A 21,059-nucleotide genomic window follows, 5' to 3' on the forward strand; every position below is an offset into this window, starting at 1 on the left:
AATATTATCTAAACCCAAACCCGAACATGAGTTAGATTTAGACCCGACCCATTTGAAACCGACCTGGTTGTTGCCTCAACATGTCAACCCATATGGGTTCACAATTTTCAGCCATACTTGAGCCGAACCCTGAACCTGAATCAATGGGTTTGGATCTATTAATTAGAACCTATTAAAGAATGGGTCCACTTGCAACCCGATCCGTTTGTACCCTAACCAATTTGCACCTGAACCCGTTAACCCATATAGGACTTTAATATTAGTCGCGTCCAAACCCAAACCTACAACATTCATGGCCTATAGATTTCTATTATTATTCTTGCAAATAATCTTTGCTCTCATCAGCTTTGATAAGACTGCAAATGGATCGTGCTTGGGTTCATATCAGGTAGGTCCAGACTTTAGTTTGACCCCTTGGGGGACCTTGCTCCGGGATTGCGCTTGTGTTTAATTGGATCTGGTGTTGGCAGATCCAAAGCCGAATCCAAGCATACATGAAACATCCGTACCTAGTCGAGTCAGATTATCCCATTCCAATTCTGCTGGACAAGGAAGACTGCTCACGCCTATAAATTTAAGGTCTAGCTCCAGTCTTCTTTGATTGGACCAGGATCAGATCCAACCCATTGACTACTACCATTTAGGTAGCAAGCATAGCTCAGTCATTAAATTGTTATGTCTATAAGGACATATCAATCATACTTATCAATGTATTCAATCTTCAAAATATTAGAAACATATATATGGAAAAAATGAAATATATAAGAAAAAAATGCAAACTTGTTAAGATTGTGATATGTCACAATAAAATTGTGGTTATATTGACAAAAGCCAATATTTTGAATTTATCACCAACCTTCAATATTTAATTGTTTTGTGAATTTATAGCAAAAAAAATCAAAATATCATCAATATTTGCCACATAAGAACCAATCCGCTAGGGTGCATTTGAGAGACTCGGGTCATACATATGAGGATCTTGATATCTATCTCAAATCCATGGTTTTCTAGTCTGGCATCCACTCCCTCCCAATCAAACAAAGAAATCATGGATTTAGGCCATTTTGGGGATCTCAGACCTAAGTACCTGAAATTCTATGTTTGCATGAAGGTCAGATCTAGCATTAGCTGAATCTTCGAATTTGTCACGAGGGTGTTTTAGGCTGTCAATGGATTGGGTATGAACCTGAATAACCAAGTACGGGCATGAAAAATCTGACCTGAATATTATTTGGGTCCACTCTAACCTGACCCGCGGAACTGTGGGTCGGGTTTGGGATGTCGTTTTTTTTATATCTGGCCCGATTGGAAGCGAGTATTTTGTATGTATTTTTTAGCGCAAATATATATTTTAAACACTTGTTAAAATCATATGAAAGGGATTTGGAATTCATTTTCATTATTCAACATAATCCGGGTAATTGTCATATGGCCGGTTAGGCTAAACCCTAATCTGGCACAAACCCAATCCGTTGACATGGCATTGAAACACACCCTAATCTGAATCCGAAGTCAGATTTTTAATGAGGTCAACACATGCAAATAGGGCTGGTAAACAAGCTGAACCAGTGCGAGACAAGCCGAGTTCGAGCTCACAATGATCCCAAGTTAAACAAGCCGAGTTCGAGCTCACAATGATCCCAAGTTAAACAAGCCGAATTCGAGCCGACTTGTTTATAAAAAAAAAAACTTTGTTTTAGGGTGGGAAGAAATAGGATTAGAGAAAAGTACATGTAAATTATACTTAAGATATATTTTTTAACACTTAACGAGCTTATACGAGTTGAGCCGAGCTGAGTACCTATTGTTCATATTGAGCTTGCGGAGTTTTATGAGTTCAATCCAACTTTTTACGAGCCGAGCATGAGCCGACCAGCTTGGCTCGGCTTGTTTCCCAGCCCTACACGCAAAACCGTGTCCAAGGCAGGTCGAGGTCGGTCAGGTACTAGGCTCAAATGTGACAAGTTGAGAGACCAATTAGGGATTAGCCCTCACCAAAGAAGTAAAAACAAGTATTCCAAGTGTACAAGCAAGCCAAGTATGCAGTCTCCGACTGTTGCTCAATGCTTTTCATCTTAAAAGGCCTTCTCAAACAGTCAACAGTACTTCCATGGTCAGTGAAGCATGTTGCATGAGCCAATGATGTGTGGGAACCTTCCATCTAGATGATCCAAAAGCAGATCCAACGGCTCAAATTCACAGCATTGATTGATGTGGGCCATGAAATTGGGACTCCATCATAGGGTCACCCAAGATACGTGAGCACTAGGCTCCTGCCATAAGCACTATTTAAGTTGGGTAATAAATAAAGTTCAAAAAATGTATAATTGAAATCATAAATATGTGTTTGTTTTTTTTTTCAAATTAAAAAGAGGTGGGGTGTGTCTGAAAAGTGGAAATAACCTCCAAAGACATCAGATGGAAACGGAGGGCGGGAGTGTGAAACTCTCACAGCTGTCAGACGGTAGCCACAATGGACGGCTGGGATGGACCCGTGGGCCTGGCCTCGGGCTCTATAAGAACGGGGGTTGATGAAAAATGAAAGCGCGCGATCCCTCGAATACATTATATAATTCCGAAGCTGCCCCCCCCCCCCCCCTGTCTCTCTCTCTCTCTCTCTAACTTCGAAGAAGGAAGAGGAGGGATTTCGGTGATCAGATCCAGGTTTTGGATTCGATTTTTAGAATCATTTCCTGGTAATTTCTTCTTTTGTTGCATTTTTGCGATTTGGGTTGCTTTTGTTTCGTGTGATTCTTCGCTCTAGGGTTTGGGGGTCGTGCATTTGCGGAATTAGGGTTTGGTTTTTTTCTATGCCGTTTCTGTTCGATTCTTTGTGGGGAGTGTCTCTGTTGAATCTGTCGGCGAAAATCGGAGGTGGGTTCTTGTTCTTTGGACGGGTTGAATTCGATTTATTGGACTCTTGGGATTTTGGGTTCTTTGGACGGATTGAATTCGATTTATTGGATTCTTGGGATTTTTAGGGTATGAACGATTTCGGTGTTTTTGATATGGTTCGGCTTGAGATTCTTTCATGGTGTCTTCAGTTTTCGTAGCGAATGTTGGAAGGTGCAGAGAATTGGGGGAATTGTCAGGGAATTACATGGTTGGGATGGGGAAATCACAGAAGCTGTCGAGGGGGTATTCGGCGAGCTTCGTTCCTGATTACAGGCTCGAGACGATGGGCGAGTCGGATGGTGCTGGGGTACAGAATGGCGCAGGTAATTCGGATAGCGGAGGGTTCGGAAGCTCCGGTAGAATTGATGCTGAATTGACGGCTTCAGAGGATTCGTGTGCACCGAAGAGGAAATTGATGCGTTTGAACACGGACAGGTCCGATCCTTTTTGCGTCCCATTGCAGGTGTTTTCATTTGCAAACATGTCCAGATCTGAACGGCGTGAGTTGAACAAGAAGCTCAGGGTTGAGCTGGAGCAGGTTCGAGGCCTTCAGAAGAAGATAGCTTCATGGTGCTCCAATGGGGTTGCGTTGTCGTCCTCCAGCGATGTCCGCAGCTGGAAGCCCACTGTTGAAAAGGCAAAGGTTGGACCTTCAGTTAGTGCAAATGGTAGGGGGAAATCGAGTAAGAAGACCGGCCATGTAGATTTGTCCGAATTGTCATCCGGGGGACTCAAAAATCAGGGTTTTGCAGGCAAGAATGGGGGACGGTTAAAGCGTGGGCCATCTGGAAGATTCGAGTCTGTAGATGCAGATGCTAATAAGGCAAAATATAAGGATTATTCTGTGATGACACAGTGTGAAAATCTGCTGAAGCGTCTAATGACACACCAGTTTGGTTGGGTATTCAATGCCCCAGTGGACGTTGTGAAGCTGAAGATTCCCGATTACTTCCATGTTATCAAACATCCAATGGACATGGGGACAATTAAGAGCACTCTTGCTAAGGGTGCATACACTAGCCCACATGCGTTTGCAGCAGATGTTAGGCTTACTTTCTCGAATGCAATGACTTACAACCCTCCTGGTAATGATGTTCATATTATGGCTGACACTCTCAACAAGTTTTTTGAAGTGAGGTGGAAGGCAATTGAGAAGAAGATAGCTGCAACAAATGCTCAGACATGTGCTTACCTGGTCAGCGTACCAGCAGTAGCCTCAGAACGGGTTGTATCAGAACAAAGTCAACAGGTGGAAGGGGATAGGTTGTCCCAACCTAAGAAGAGGAAAAACTTGGATGCTAATGATAAGGTCAAGGCCGAGAGTGTCAAGCCTGTTATGACAGATGCAGAGAAGCACAAGTTGAGCAGGGATTTAGAGAATTTGACGGGCGACATGCTGGAGCAGGTTATTGACCTCTTAAGAGGCCATAGCCAGAACACCAACCAGAATGGTGAAGATGAAATAGAGATTGATATTGATTCTCTGAGTGATGATGTTTTGTTTACATTGCGTAAGCTATTGGATGACTATCTAAAGAAGAAACAAGGGCAGCAACAGAAGTCTGAGCTGATTGATGTGGAGCCCGTTGAAGTGGAGGTGTCTTTTTTCCCTTTAAATGCTTTTGTATGAGTTTCTCTCATGCACAACATTACTTAAGCTTACCTTTACGAGGGGTCTGTCTTAGGTTGTGCTTATGATCTATGATCTTTTTTGGTTTATTGACACAGATTTTAAATGAGTCTGGGCTTAGCAATTCTTTGATGCAACCCTGCAAAGGTTCACTCTTTTTCTTTGCCTCTTTTTTCTGTGACCTTTCATTTATTTAGTATGGTTGATAGCGTTCGATATTCTGTAACTTTTCTCCTCATTTACTGCTATCAGGGAATGAGCCTGCTGATGAGGATGTAGATATCGGTGGAAATGATCCTCCTGTTTCAAGCTACCCTCCTGTTGAAATAGAAAAGGACATGGTACCACGTAGTAGCAAGTGCAGTAGTTCAAGTAGCTCCAGTAGTGATTCTGCATCTTCTTCAAGTGGTTCGTGTTTAACTGCTTGATGTTGTACTGATTTGTGTGAAGATAACATTGTTGATGTGGCATTGCTGTTCGTAATTGAGTATTTAATTAATTACTCTTTCAGGGTGATATATGTAAGGGAAGAGTTATTTAGTAGCTTATGCCCTTACCATGCACTACTTCTTGAATTTTTTGCTCTTACAGTTACCATGTTTTATGAAAAAGTTATGACTCAAATGTTTAATTTGTTGGGTATTAGTTTTCTGCCTACGGATTTCTATGCATGATCCAAGAATTGATATTAAACACCACCTGTTTGAAAATATCATGTTTGGGAAGCTAATGAATAAACAAGTGATATTGGTGAAAAATGCACTTTTTGTTTTTTTAGCACGTTGTGATTACTCCTTTGAGACTAATTTTTTGGAAAACAAATGTATTGGAATGTGGGATAAAAAATTGTGCTGATAATTTTTTAGTGTGGTATGCTTACTCCTAGTGGTGCTTTTACTTCCTGATTTGTTGGAAAAGCAATGTTCAACAGATTTGTTTGATCCATTGTTGAGTTTGAGATGCACCGTCTCTCTTCATGATTGGATTTAGGATTGCTGTTTTTTCTTATTTTTGAGGGATAAAAATGGGTCTTATTTGCAGACTCGGACTCTGGAAGTGAATCAGATAGTGCTAAAGCTTTATCCCCTGCAGCAGCTGTCAAGGTTGGTTATCAACCCATTCATCTATTCAGAGTAGCATATTATGTTTTTAATGAAACACTAGTTACAAGTGTCATTATGGTATTTTCCGTTGCCATTTAATTTTTTTCCTAATACTTTTCCTTTCTCCAGAAATTATCATTTTTTATTCTGTGGGAAGTATATTGCGATCAATTGTTTGTTTTTCTTTATCTTTGTAGGGAGCAATATGTTCGGGACCATCTTTGGATCAGACAGGAATTGAAAAACTTCAAACTGATGATGGAAGTCGTGAGTTCTCAAATGTGCTTCTTTATTTATTATTGTTATTCTTCTTCTTCTTCTTCATGAATATGATGTAGTAGCTTTTTTTCATTGATTTTCTGCTGAATGAATTATGATTTCATAATACGTCCATATGCATTTCCTTGCAGGCCCTGTTAGTGAATTGGCTGAACTTGAGCAGAATTCACAATCTAAGGCTGTCTCCAGTGGGGTTGACAGTCAGCATGATGGTAAGCATGATTCTGACAGGAGAGAAATGTGAGAATGAGGGGTGTTTAGCATTTGTAGACGCAACGCCTTACATTTTCGCTATGAACATTCTAGGGGAGAATGCTCCTCCTGGAAGGCAGGTCTCCCCGGAAAAGCTTTATCGAGCAGCTCTATTGAGAAGTCGATTTGCTGATACAATTCTTAAAGCTCGTGAGAAGACACTTGACCAGGTAGAAAATATTTCAAGTGAGTGTGCATTGACGTGGCAGTTGGAAAAATGAATGCTGGATATGAAATATTTGGTGGTTTCTATTTCCTAAAACAGGGTGATAAGGGAGATCCTGAGAAACTGCGACGTGAGCGAGAAGTGCTTGAAAGGCAGCAAAAAGAAGGTTAGCATTTTGTTCTTAATTTGTTTTTTTTTTATGCCCCTGACAATTAATCTACTATCCTTATCTTGTAATGCGGAGTCATGCACATGCTAGTGCTTCTAGTACACACATTGCTTGTCCAGCAGAAATTTTAACATGAATGAGGCTGGAAATAGTTGTTGGCATTGTCCAAATATAGACGATGCGAGTCATGTTGGTTTCTAACTTCACCAGTGTCACAATTTTATGAAGGATGGATATAGTCCCCTTTTATCGTTTGAGGACATTGGACCAAGCTATGTTTTCAACATCATTTCAGCAAAAGTGGGGCTGTAAAAAGTGGTTTTCTTCTATGTTTAGAGTACCTCAAGCTTCAGTTTCTAGTTGCATTACAGAGAAGATGAGCTATGTTATGACCTCCCATGATCTCTGTGGTTAACCACCTGCCTAGGGTGTTAGATGAGCACCTTGGTGGGAGAGAAAACCTTATGTATTTTTTGTTGTCATATTTAGTAGTTTCTACAAAAGTTTCAGAATATCCTCTTTTCTTACTAATAATTTTTATTTATAAATTAATGCATTTATTAAGTATCTGGATTACACCTAGGTGATACTAACTAACTGCCGTGCTAACCAGGCTTTTGAAGGGGTTTTCCATGTTTTTCTTAAATCTGACCATACAGATGTGTTATACATGCTTGATTTTACAGGAATTGACTCTTGGATCATCTGATTCTGATACGCAGGAGGTTTTTATGATGTTTAAAAAAGCGATGGTCTAAGATTTTCCTAAATATCGAAGGCTTAAAAAATCATGTTTTTCATCAAAAAAACATGATCCAAGTGTCGTTTCCTAGTAAATTGACTGTATGGTCAGATTTAAGTAATACATGGGAAAACCTTTTGAAAGCCCGGTTAGCAGCTTCCACCTTCTCTCTCTCTCTCTATATATATATATATTGATGACGAAGTTCCCCACCGGAGAGGGTAATATCTGGGCGGGGTCACCGACATCCAAGTCCTTACGGAGCCCTCCAGTGAAAGGCACCCGCATACCTGGTGGGAGTCGAACCTGGGATGAAGGGGTGAGCACCTTTTCCCCAGGCCCTCTACCACTTGGTCGACCTGGGTGGGTGTAGAAAACCCATATAATATTAAATATGAAACTCTTCCTGAAATCAGGAACTGTAAACATGCTATTATACAAATGTATTTATGGTACTAGCAAGGTTGAAATCTAACTGAACTTCATTTCTATTTGTGCTAAGTTCCAGCATGGGCTGACACTTGCGCAACTATAAAATATTCTTGATTTTGGGTATCTAATGAAGGTGTTAAAAATGAAATTAGCCACTTGAGGTTTTGCAATTCAATCACATTTGGCTGGGTTGGATGCCCACTAATCCCCTGCTCGCTCCTCTCAGCTGGTATGAAGGGGTACAGTTGCTCAGACCTGTATATGAGTAAATTTTGTGTCTGCATTGCAACATGGTTGCCCTTGGCACATTAGTAGGACCAAAAAATGATCCAGATGACATCCTCTCTGTGTATTCTTTCATCTTGGGAAAACTATGATATGCTCCTACTCGTCCTTTTCAGATGCTCCTGAAATTTTTGTCTTCTGTTTTATGGGGTCTTGAGCAATGAATGATTCTAGCAACATTTGAATGATTTTAGCACCATTTTCACAGCAGTAAGTCTGAAAAATAGTGTGGGTGGCATCCAATATGCTAGAGGATGCCATCCACATCTTGTGATGGACTTCTCTTTGTAAAACCGTATTAACCATTTATTTTGGCATACTCAGATAGGATTTCACCATATCACTTGAACAGTACTGCTGTTGTTGGATCTTGCTTTGCTGGTGTTGGAACCATAATTGGAAATTTAAGTCTCAAAGTTGCCAGTCGAGGAAGCGGGAAGCGAGGCACTTTCAAAAGTTTAGGAATTGAAAAGCATGGGACGACTTAGAAGCGAATTAGGAATCGTCTCAGAAGCGACCTAGGAAGCGAGGGGAAGCGAAAAAAGAGAAAAAAATAAAAATACAAAAAAAATAATGGAAAAAGGGGGAAGCGCGTTTCCCATTTTTGGGAAGTGTGTTTCCCAAAAATGGGAGACACGCTTCCCAAAAAATTTTTGCGCTTCCCAGGCATTTCGGAAGCGCAACGTTTTGCGCTTCGGAGAAGAGCGCTTCCCCAATGCCTTTGGCGTTTCCGGTAACTCTCTTAACCACCACCTTATTGTGGGTCACATAGTGTTGGTCTTTTCAATGCTAGACAGAACGAGGAACTACTATGAGTATGGTTGTTCATGCTGGTCCTTGGTATGTGATGCCGCAACTGGAAGGACTGAGTGATAGTCCTTGAGTATAATGGTTAAAATTTATATTTTGCATAGATAAGGGTGTAAATTTTTGTGATGGCTGCACTTGTTCTACCATGCTACCGGGGTGAAGCTTAAGTCAGGTATATATAGGGAAATGGAAACATACAAAATGGGCACAATGCTAAATGAAATATGCTATTGGATTTCTGGTGTTTTTTCAAAATTTTGACTGTACTGATGTGATCTATATGCTTGTTTTTATAGGAATCACTTCTTAGAGCATTTGATTCCGATGCATGGATAGATTTTTTATAAGGTTTCAAAAATCAACAGCCAATAATTTTCGTAAATGTTTGAGGCTCCAAATACCATTTTTTCTATCCAAAATTTGATTTCTAGTATCAATCATGTTGAACACATCTATGGGGGGAAATCTGCCCATTTTGTAGGTTTCCATTTCCCTATTTATATATCATAGTCACCTATATCGTTCAAGGTATTATCTCAACGAGGATATTTCTTAGTGAGATTATCAAAAGTTGAAAATTCTTGGGAGTTTAAAAAATTGAAAAAATATAAATAACAACAAAAAGCTAAGAAAATATATGTTTGGCATGATTTTTCTTCCAAAAATATAAAGAAACATGTTTTAAAGGTTTTAAAATATAAAAGAAACAAAAAATAGGAAATGCAAACTATAAAAAAGAGTTTTCCTAAAAATATCATGATAATATCGCAAGATATTCCCTTTAATATCTGTATTTCTCGCGATATTTAACATCACTGATATTGGTGTGTGTGTGTGTGTGTGTGTGTGTGTGTATGGTGGTACACACTCTTGTTTGTATGGATCTAGCCACCAAATGTTAGATCTAACTTGTATAGATCTGTTCAACATGGTTTATTTACTATGTAGAAGGTTTTATCATGTCCAATACACAATAAGATTCAATTTTTGAAATGGTGAAAAATTAACGGCTCACAATTCATGGAGTGGTTTAAAAATGCTAGAAAACATCATATTTGGGTCAACTCTAAAACATGACAATAGTAAATAGAACATGCTCAACATTATCCAAAGGTTAGATTTTGATTTTGGAGCTTAAGTCTACTTAAAACAAGTGTGGTACAATACCACAATAGAAGCCCCCCCCCCCCCCCCCCCCCCCCACACACACACATATATATATATATATATATATATAGAGAGAGAGAGAGAGAGAGAGAGAGAGAGAGAGAGAGAGAGAGAGAGAGAGAGAGAGAATCGGTCATTACACTTATTTGCATGGAACACAGCATTTTCAATATATGGGTTTATTTATCATTAAGCCTTTTATATTAATGTTAGTAGCAGTCAACTGATTGAAACAAACCAAGACATCCTTCAAAGCAAATGGCATTTTTTGAAAATATATGATGACTTTTTAGGGCCAAAAAAGTTACTTTTACTTTTCAAATTTAAATTATTAAAATACATTTTTTACTTTCTGGAAAGTGTGTTTAACTTTTTGTTTTACTCCAAAACAAAAGACCCACTTTACTAAAAAAAAGTACTCATGTATTTTAAAAAATATCAATTGTGTTTAAGGGTGTTTTGTTCATTTCAATCAATTGAATGCTACTGTTTTTAGTGTTCAACTTATTAAAATGACCATAGCATCCTTAAAAACAATAACACTTTTTAGAATACATGGTTACTTTAGTGGTAAAGTGAGTTTTTTTGTTTTTAGAGTGAAACACAAAGTCAAATCTGTAAAATTGTCTACGAAGAGACAATACACATACAAGCACAAATACTTTATAAAAGAAGTGCACGAAAGCACTCTCACAACACTTGAACAAAATACGCAAAAAACGTATAAATAATAAACATGCAATAATGCATGTATTTTATAAATAAAAGCAAATGCTTGAGACTCTCAAGCTTCTCTTACAACAAGGGGGAACACCCCTATTTATACAAGAAAGGAGAGGTGCAAGGGGGCTCCCCAAAGGAGTCGTTGGGGAGCTCCCAACGGTCACAATTGTGACCGTTGGGGGCTCCCCAACGACTCTATTGGGGAGACCTCCAATGCACCTTTTTGTAAATACAAAAAGGAAAAATAAAAAATAAAAGAAATTTAAAAATAAAGGAAAAATTACAGCATATTCCAAATGGAATATGCGCAAAATGTAAAAGAACTAAAATACCCTTTTCGGGTAAAAAGGGAAAAATGTATAAATATATATACTTATATATAGAGATACGTATATATATAACATATGTATACGTATCTCTATGTATATAAGTATATATATTTATACTTACAATAATGTTCTTGAGTATACATTTTAACACCCCCCTCAAACTTACGGTGTGATAACCGCAAGTTTGTCAAGAAGGAAATGAAATCTAGGCGAACAAAGAGCTTTTGTGAAGAAGTCCGCAAGTTGATACTCAGACGTCACGTATGGTAGATCAATGACCTTCTTCAAGTATTCTTCCCTGACATAATGGCAGTCCATCTCTATATGCTTTGTTCGCTCGTGAAATGTGTGGTTCTTGGCAATGTAGATTGCACTTTTATTGTCACAGCAAAACTTTGTTGGTTCTTTGACAACTACTCCCATATCTTCCAAAAGACGTCGAATCCATACTATTTCCATGGTGGTAGATGTCATGGCTCTGTATTCGGCTTCAGTGGATGATAAGGAGACCTTCTGTTGCTTTTTACATCGCCATGAGATCAAAGATTCTCCTAAGAAAATACAAAAACCAGTGGTGGAGTGACGGTTACTAGGGTCACCTTCCCAATCTGAGTCAGTATAAGCAAGCAATTTTAATTCAGAAGAAGAGGATAGGAATACTCCTTTATTCACCGTTCCCTTCAAATATCTGATGATGCGAAGCACAACACTCATATGAACGGTTGTAGGAGCATGCTGAAACTGGCTGACGATGTGTATAGCATGTGACAAATCGGGTCGAGTAATGCTGAGATACATTAAAGAACCTACCAACTGTCTGTAAGGAGTAGGATCGATTAGAGGAACACCGTCGTCAATCTTCATTTTTGCTCCCACAACTTCAGGGGTTTCGCATACTTTGTCATCAGAAATTCCTGATTTGTCAATAATCTCACAAGCAAGCTTAGACTGAGATAAAAAATAACTACGTTGCGAATAGGCAATCTCAATTCCAAGAAAATATGTCAGAAAACCCAAGTCTGACATCTCAAATTTTGAAGTCAAGACGGACTTAATACCTTTGACTCCTTGAACATCATCACCTGTAATTAACATGTTATCAACATATAGTAATAATATTACAATCCCTGCCTTAGATTTTCTAGTAAATAGAGCAGTGTCAGTATAACAGGAGGAGAAACCATTTTCCAGCATTACACTGGTAAATCTGTCATACCAGGCTTTGGGGGCCTGTTTCAAACCATAAAGGGCCTTTCGAAGACGAAAGACTTTATCTTTAGGGATCTCCATGCCTGGTGGAGCATCCATATACACTTCTTCATTAAGATCACCATTTAAAAAGGCATTTTTCACATCCATTTGAAAGATATTCCAATTTTTAATAGATGCAATAGTGATAAGACATCTAATTGTAACCATTCGGGCTACAGGAGCAAAAGTTTCTTCATAATCAATTCCATACTCTTGCCTATACCCTTTTGCAACTAAGCGAGCCTTATACCTTTCAAGGGATCCGTCGCTCTTAGTTTTAACCTTAAAAACCCATCGACAACCTATAGTTTTCTTTCCTATGGGTAGAGTTTGGAAATCCTAAGCTTCAGCCCTTTTAAGAGCATTAAGTTCATTTTGCATAGCTTCTTGCCATTCTATACATTTTTTTGCTTCTTCAAAGTTTCTTGGTTCAAAATAAGAGTGAATGGCACTAAGACAAGCCCTATATCGGGGTGAGAAGGAATCAAAGGAGACAAAACGAGTGGGAGGTCTTCTATTCTTCTCCGATCTTCGGTGATCGAGAACAGGAACAAGTTCACTATATTGATCAATAGCATTTCTAAAGGTGTCTTGGTTTCTACGAGAGTATGTTATAGGATCACTTGAAATCTTGCCTTCTTGTTAGTTATGCTCTTCGATATTACTCTCAATGTTCTCATCATGGTTTGATGATACATCATCATCACTAGATGTATCATCATTACTAGACAATAAGTCAAAAAGGAAGGAATAATCAAAATTTTCTTGTTGAGAAACCTTTTTTTCAAATCCACTTTCATTTTCCAAAAAAGTTACATTTCTAGAGACATATAACTTATCTTCTCGAAGATCATAGCATCTAAATCCCTTTTGAGTTTCAGAATATCCAAGAAAAGCGCAGGGAATAGCCTTGGGAGAGAGTTTGTCATTCTTATATGTAAGTATGAAACACTTACACCCGAAGACTCGTAACCTATTATAATCCGGTTCGAGTTTATATAAAATCTCAAAAGGGGATATTTTCCCTAATATTCTAGAAGGCAAGCGATTTATCAGATAAACAGAAGCAAGAGTTGCTTCAGCCCAAAAATTTTTAGGGATGTTTTGGGAAATAAGAAGGGTTCTAGTGGTCTCAATGATATGCCTATGTTTTCTTTCGGCCAACCCATTCTGTTGAGGGGTTTTAGGACAAGATCTTTGGTGAATGATTCTTTGATCTTCAAGATATATTTTAAATTGGTTGGAGAGATATTCTCCTCCAGAATCACTTCTAAAAATCTTTATGTTACTATTAAATTGATTCTTGATCATTGAATGGAAGGTTCTAAAGCACGAAAAAACTTCATGTTTGAATTTAAGAAAAAAAATCCATAAATATCTAGAGAAATCATCTACAAAAATAACATAATAAGAAAAGCCTCCTTTTGAGACTATAGGTGCGGGTCCCCAAACATCGGAATGAACAATTTCAAAGGGTTTAGATGAGAACATAGTTCTTTGCTCAAAAGGTAAACTTTGTATTTTTCCGAGAATACAGTAATTACAAGAAAAAAAACTTTTACATAGGTCTTTTGCAAAATGTAAATAAGATAACTTGGTGATATTAGGATGACCAAGCCTTTTGTGCCACACATTTATATCTTTGTTTTGGGCAACATTACAAAAAGATTTTGGAACTTGAAGAGATTCCATATAGTATAAATCGCCTTTTCTAAAGCCTTCCCCAATCAATTTCCCGGACAGGCGATCCTGTATTAAACATTTATCATATGAACATTTAATATCACAACCATGGTTCGAGAGTTGAGAAACAGAGAGAAGATTTAAGTTAAGATTAGGTATAAATCTAATTTTAGGAATAAAAAAATCTTAAGTTTCAAAATTACCTATTCCTTTAATTTCAAGAGAGGTTCCATCCGCAGTGGAAACAAAGGATGGAGAAACATTTTTTGAATAATCGGAAAGTGAAAACATGTTTAGGGACATATGAAAAGATGCACCTGAGTCCAAAAGCCAAGCGACTTTACCTGGAATGGAAGAAGTAGACACGGCGGCACCGGATGTAGCTCCCTTGAGAAGAGGTTGAAGGGCTTCCATTATTTGGTTCAACGAGAGTGACCCACTTGATGATGCCTCTTCCTTTTGTGGTGCACCGGTGGTGGCCATAGCGAGAAGCTTCTTCCATTTGGGACATACGGGCTTGATATGCCCCGGTTCTTTACAAAAATGACATATAGTCTTGCTATAGTCCCTCTTTCCTCTTTGTCCACCATCTCCTCCTTGATTTTGGAATTTAAAATGAGGAGGACGATAGGTCTTTACATTATTTCCGGGTCTTGATACGGCATTAACCTCATTGTTTTCTTCATGATTACAAGGAACCATAAGAACACTTGATCTTTGTTTACATAAACTCATACGAGTCTCCTCACCACTTAATTTGGTGAGAACATCTTCAAGAGAGGGAGGAGTAAATGAGGATAGAAGTGATGACCTTATTTACTCAAATTCCGGTCTCAACCCATTCAAAAAATTGAAGAAACGATTTTCTTCAAGTTGCTTGTGGCGAAGTTCAATTGCCTCTCCACTCCATTTTGGTTTGAGCATAGAGAGCTCATCCCAAATAGAGGAAAGATCGGCAAAATATTCCCTAATAGACATTTCACCTTGAGTAAGGGAGAGGGTCTTCTTTTGAAGGTAATACTTATGAGATAGATCTCTTGATGTATACATTTTCTCGAGATAATGCCAAGCTTCCGATGCTCTTTTGAATTTGATAATGTTGGCATTAATCTTTGTTTCGACGGATGCGAAGAACCAAGAAAGAATCTTGAAGTTCTTCATTTCCCATTCGTCGTGTTTCTTGGAGTATTCCTCAAGAGCTTTGATCCTTTCCTCTCCCTCAAGAATCTTGATTTCACTTCCGTCCATTACGGTTATCTTGAGTTCCGGTTCCGGAATCGTTCCTTGCACATAACCCCACAATCCTTTTCCTTTTATGTGGGCCTCCATATTCCCGGCCCAAATATGATAGTTGGACCCATTCAACTTGAAGCAAGGGCAAAGTGAGACTCTTTCTCACCCATTAAGGCGTAAAGAGAAGGAGAAAAAAGACGTACCAATACGATGTTTCAACTTCTACTTTGCACAAGATCCTTCTAAAATATTTGAGAAGCAAGATCCACCACTTCAATCTCTAAAGATCCGAAGGCACGGTTTTCGAGGCACTCGAACAAAAGAGGATCCCACGATCTTCAATCACCAACCGAGCTTTGATACCATGTAAAATTGTCTACGAAGAGACAATACACATACAAGCACAAATACTTTATAAAAGAAGTGCACGAAAGCACTCTCACAACACTTGAACAAAATACGCAAAAAGCGTATAAATAATAAACATGCAATAATGCATGTATTTCATAAATAAAAGCAAATGCTTGAGACTCTCAAGCTTCTCTTACAACAAGGGGGAACACCCCTATTTATACAAGAAAGGAGAGGTGCAAGGGGGCTCCCCAAAGGAGTCGTTGGGGAGCTCCCAACGGTCACAATTGTGACCGTTGGGGGCTCCCCAACGGCTCTATTGGGGAGACCCCCAATGCACCTTTTTGTAAATACAAAAAGGAAAAATAAAAAATAAAAGAAATTTAAAAATAAAGGAAAAATTACAGCATATTCCAAATGGAATATGCGCAAAATGTAAAAGGACTAAAATACCCTTTTCGGGTAAAAAGGGAAAAATGTATAAATATATATACTTATATATAGAGATACGTATACATATAACATATGTATACGTATCTCTATGTATATAAGTATATATATTTATACTTACAATAATGTTCTTGAGTATACATTTTAACAAAATCCACTTTTCAAAAGGTGGCAAGGTGCATTTTTGTAATTTGAATTCGAAAAGTAAAAGTAACTTTTTGGCCTAAAAAAATAGCTATGTATTTTAAAAGAGGTATTTTGGTGACTAGGCGGGACTAGTCGGTATCCCAATTAAATATAAAAAAGTATACAAAGTATACATAAAAATATGTTTAATTCTTTTACTAATAAGATGATTTCATTACAACAACAACAACAACTACGCCTTCATCCCAAAACAATTGGGGTCGGCGATATGAACCAAAAAAGAAAATCATTTTGGGTCTTCCACATGAATCCTTCTCCTCCAATCATTTCTATCCAATGCCATGTCCTCGGTGAGGTTCAAAGCATTCATATCCTTTCCTATCACCTCCATCCATGTCTTCCTAGGCCTACCCCGACCTCTTTTAACTAATATATTTTCCCATTTCTCCATCCTTCTAACTGGAGCATCATTAGGCCTTCGCCGAATATGTCCAAACCACCGTAAACGATTCTCTCTCATCTTATTTTCAATGGGTGCAACGCCTACCTTCTTACGTATCTCCTCGTTCCGAATCTTATCTTTTATTGTATTTCCACACATCCATCTCAGCATACACATCTCAGCTACACTCATTTTTTGAATATGATGTCTCTTGGCAGCCCAACATTCCGTACCATATAGTAAAGCGGGCCTAATAGTCGTCCTATAAAACTTTCCCTTCAACCGCAATGGCATTCTACGATCGCACAACACTCCAGTTGCACTTTTCCATTTCATCCACCCAACCTTTATCCTATGATTTACATCTCCATCAATTTCTCCATACTTTTGAATGATAGATCCCAAATATTTGAAACAATCATCCACCGGTATTTCTTGCTCACCAAGCTTCACTACACTCCCATCACTACGTTGCTTACTAAACCGACATTCTATGTATTCTGTCTTACTCTTACTCAACTTAAAACCTCTTGCTTCCAATGTCTATCTCCATTACAAAAGTACAAAATTACACATGCTTTCACATAATATATTAATATACATAACCAAAATATACATATATATATATATATATATATTCAATTATTCATAACATATTCGGTATAATAAACAGAATATGCTTTCAACCTTTCACAAAAGCACAATAACACATACATATATAAATAACATATTACATAATTCATAATGCTAAACATGCTTTCGGACTTTTATAGAAAAATTCATCAGAAACAAAGTAACACACACATATATATAAAACACATAATCAATTAAAATTAATTATGCATGCTTTCAATGTTTCACAGAAAAAAATCCCAAAAGCAAAGTGGCACACACACATATATAAATATTAATTGTGTTCATGATTTCACAAAACAAATCATACAATCACACACACATACATATAATTATATATACAAAAAAGTAACAATATATATGTATAATAAATAACTGAACTGCCCTCATGCCTAGGTGGAGGCAGCTTAGTCGCCGACTAGGTGCCTTAGTCGGTGCCTAGTTGGCAAAATTGGTACCTGTTAAGGTACCCACCTAGGAATTGCAAAGCTGAAGCATTTTACTTAGCCTCGACCGACTAAGCGGACTAGTCGGGGCTTTCGACTACATAGATTTTGATCTAAAAATATGATTGAGTCATGAAATTTTAGTGCATTGTAGGCAGTTGATTTTTGAAGCTCTTAAAGAACCTACTTGCAGGTCATAATTACATGATTCAAAACTTATTTTTTACTAAGGAAACCTTATAAATGACATTCATTAGGTCCGATTTTCTAAAAAAATCTAAAAAACATGAAAAGAAGGTGATTATGCTCAATAGTTCCATGCCTTCAAATCAATAGAATCATATATATAAGGGAAACATGCTAAATGGGGTTTTCTGGTTTTTACTAATCAAACAGATGTGATCTTCATATTCAATTTTATATGGATCAGCTCTTGGAGCGTTCAATTCTGACACATGGATGGGTTTTTATAAGGTTCGAAAAATTAACGGTCCAAAATCTTTGTAAATTTTCATGGCTTCAAATATCATTTTTTTCATCGAAAACACATGGTTTGGGTGCCGATTCCTAGTAAATTGACCATGCCGAACATATCTATATGGTCGGAATCATGAAAGAGGCACTGGAAAAGCTGAAAAACCCATATATATATATATATATATATATATATATATATATATATATATATATATATATATATATATATGAAAAGTTGTAGCTGCCTACCACTTTTCTAGCCTATCCTGAGTGAACAGGTGTTTTCAGGTTGTTTTTTGCAAATCTGACCATGCAGATGTGTTTGACATGGTCGATTTGCTAGGAAACAACACTTGGTCATATTTTTTCGATAAAAAACATGAATTTTTAAGCTTTGAATATTTATGAAAATTTTGGACTGTCGACTTTTAAACTTTATAAAAACCTACCTGTGTGTCGGAATCGGATGATCCACTGGTCATTCCTATAAAATCAAGCATGTAGACTTAAGGAAAACATGTTAAAACCTTTCAAAAGCCCGTTAGGCTGGCAGTAGTAGCTACCACCTACTCTCTCTGAGAGAGAGAGAGAGAGAGAGAGAGAGAGAGAGAGAGAGAGAGAGAGAGAGAGAGAGAGAGAGAGAGAGCCCATAACGATTTGAGGATGAGCTTTGCTTGAACTTGGTTTCTTGGTTATTGAATTTGGGGAGCAGGCGCGAACTTGTCGACCCTGTTATCTTAGACGGGCAATCTGTTTGTTAATCTGATTTGGAGCTGCATGCAAGCAGTGCAGCTTCTCTACCCGCCTTATTTTTGTGGTTGTGTGGTTTATATCTGTATCTTTTGATTTGGGGTAAAAGTGATTTGATGAGATCCTTGTACCTCAAATTTGTTTCACATGGAAAAATGCAGAGTGTGTCATCTTTATTCGCATGATGGTTTGTATCCTACATGAAAATGCTGATTGCATCTATTTATGACCTTGCATGATCTTGTATTGTTGAGTCCTCTGCTAACTGTTGGTCCATCTGGTAATTAGAAGTGTCTTCAGAATTCCTTTTATCCAAATGCATCCTTGGGAGAATTTTGTCTATGCAAATCTTTCTTTATTGATTCATAGATTTGTGGTAAATCATATCTTATGTCTTAAAATTTGGGAGCCAGATAAGGCACGCTTGCAAGCAGAAGCAAAAGCTGCAGAGGACGCTCGAAGACAGGCTGAAGCAGTTGCTGCTGCGGAAGCTAAGAAGAAGAGGGATCTAGAGCGTGAGGCTGCACGCCTGGCTCTGCAAAAGGTATTTTTACTGCAGATGAACCAAGCTGTTTACCCATATAAAGGGTCCCTGGTTTCTGATATCTAATGTATTTTACAGATGGAGAAGACTGTTGAGATTGATGAGAATTGCCAATTACTGAAAGATTTAGAAATGCTCCGATCTGGCCCATTACTAGTGCATTTGCCAAGCTCTGTTGATGAAACAAGCCCTGACCACTGTGAAGATGGTATAGCTTCAGGTTTCAAGCTTGTTGGAAGTAACCCTCTTGAACAACTTGGGTTGTACAGGAAGGATGATGATGAAGATGAGGATGATGGCCTGCCTGATGTTAGTGCTGCGGCTGCTGCTCTTCCTGAAGGTGGTGATGTTGAGGAAGGGGAAATCGACTGAAGGAAATCAGCGTAGCTTGATTCTTTTTTGGTGCCGTGTCGCCCAATTGTCAAATGGGAGGAGCTGATGTCGTGTTGCTCGTGGTCATTTGCATTGATCTGGATCAACCAGAGTGGTACCTAATGAAGTTGCTTTCTGCTAGTGTTTGAACTGTCTTCCTTGGGACTGTTTCTGTTGAGATCCTGTGGCGGGTGGAGAAGAGCCATGCTCGGAGTACCATATGATGCTTCTATTTTCTCCTTTGGGCAGGCTTTCCCTTCATATTTTGTCTCTGGAGAGGTTGAATAATTTGGAGAATGAAGGGGCTTGAGCAGTTTCTTTAAAGATGGGGGTTGTGTATAGAATTGTCTCCCAAAACTGTTGCAAGTACCGACATTTTCCAGTCCATGGATCTTCAAGCAGATTGGTGTTGAATTTCTGCAAAGAAAGAATCAACTTAGTGGTGCATAACTTTGGTTCTTCCCTCTTTACATATATTTTGGCACAATACCATGTGAGATAAGAGCTTAGCAAATCTGTTTTGTTGTAAGATTCAAGGCCGCTTATAGCTGGATGCTGAATTTTCCAGATGCAGACAAGAGGGACTTTATTTTGTTAACCAAATGCCGTCATGTTTTAAGTTATGCTTCCAAGTTGAGCGAGGTGTACAAATATGATTTTTTTTTGTATTAGTTGGTTGCCTTTCTTTGCTTACTATAATTTCGTGCCTGAGGGAATGCTTCTGCGCCTAATGCAATTTTAATTCCTGTGCCTCTAGCATGTGTTTAGCAGCCAAGGAATTTAAAAATTAATCTAGTAAGTACTCTAAAAAGAAATGATCTAGTAAGATTTGAAAAAAAGTACAAATGTTTTCAACAGTGATTTTCATACTTAGAACATGTTTGCAAGTCTTTATCAGGGCTCCTAAGGCACTTTCTTTGACAGTGGTCCAAGAAGAATAACATTTATAAATTCCAGTGGTCCAAGAAGAATAACATTTATAAATTCAATGAGAAGGCTGTTTTTTAATGCTGGCAACAAAGTGCAACATCATTTATAAATTTAACGGACCAACTTATTTAGGAATTACCCAGAGAAGAAAACAGATTGCTCTGAAAGGTTAACTGTAGTTGTTTGTTTACACTTTACAGGACGTTTGATATCTGTCGCAATTAGTCTAAAAGGGTACAGTACTTGTTGACAACTTTGTAAAACGCAGTTATGAAATCTTGTAAGAATTTTAACAACTATAATAATGCTTTTTATCACGATATATTCACTATACTATTTCGAGATTTCCTTTTCCTCTCTCTCTCATT

At 38.0% G+C, this 21,059-nt stretch overlaps 1 protein-coding gene across 4 annotated transcripts; it reads left to right on the plus strand.

Annotated features, from left to right (window-relative positions):
- Window positions 1–2,544: 2,544 nt before the first annotated feature.
- On the plus strand, window positions 2,545–20,451 carry LOC149811747 (transcription factor GTE9-like). 4 transcript variants are annotated; one of them, XM_089993770.1, is made up of 10 exons: window positions 2,545–4,519; window positions 4,624–4,672; window positions 4,778–4,933; window positions 5,567–5,628; window positions 5,826–5,895; window positions 6,039–6,119; window positions 6,214–6,329; window positions 6,425–6,491; window positions 19,259–19,389; window positions 19,468–20,451. In XM_089993770.1, the coding sequence occupies exons 1-10, from the start codon at window positions 3,032–3,034 to the stop codon at window positions 19,759–19,761; spliced, it is 2,514 nt and encodes an 837-aa protein (XP_089849896.1). In that variant the 5' UTR covers window positions 2,545–3,031; the 3' UTR covers window positions 19,762–20,451. The 4 variants fall into 4 exon arrangements, with proteins under 4 accessions (XP_089849896.1, XP_089849897.1, XP_089849899.1 ...); XM_089993771.1 differs by having other exon boundaries at window positions 2,545–4,492; XM_089993773.1 differs by lacking the exons at window positions 19,259–19,389; window positions 19,468–20,451 and adding an exon at window positions 8,278–8,495 and having other exon boundaries at window positions 2,547–4,519.
- Window positions 20,452–21,059: the final 608 nt, after the last annotated feature.

The sequence above is a fragment of the Nuphar pumila genome, chromosome 17 (genome assembly GCF_984573655.1).
Source record: "Nuphar pumila chromosome 17, dmNupPumi1.hap1.1, whole genome shotgun sequence".
Classification (NCBI taxonomy): domain Eukaryota; kingdom Viridiplantae; phylum Streptophyta; class Magnoliopsida; order Nymphaeales; family Nymphaeaceae; genus Nuphar; species Nuphar pumila.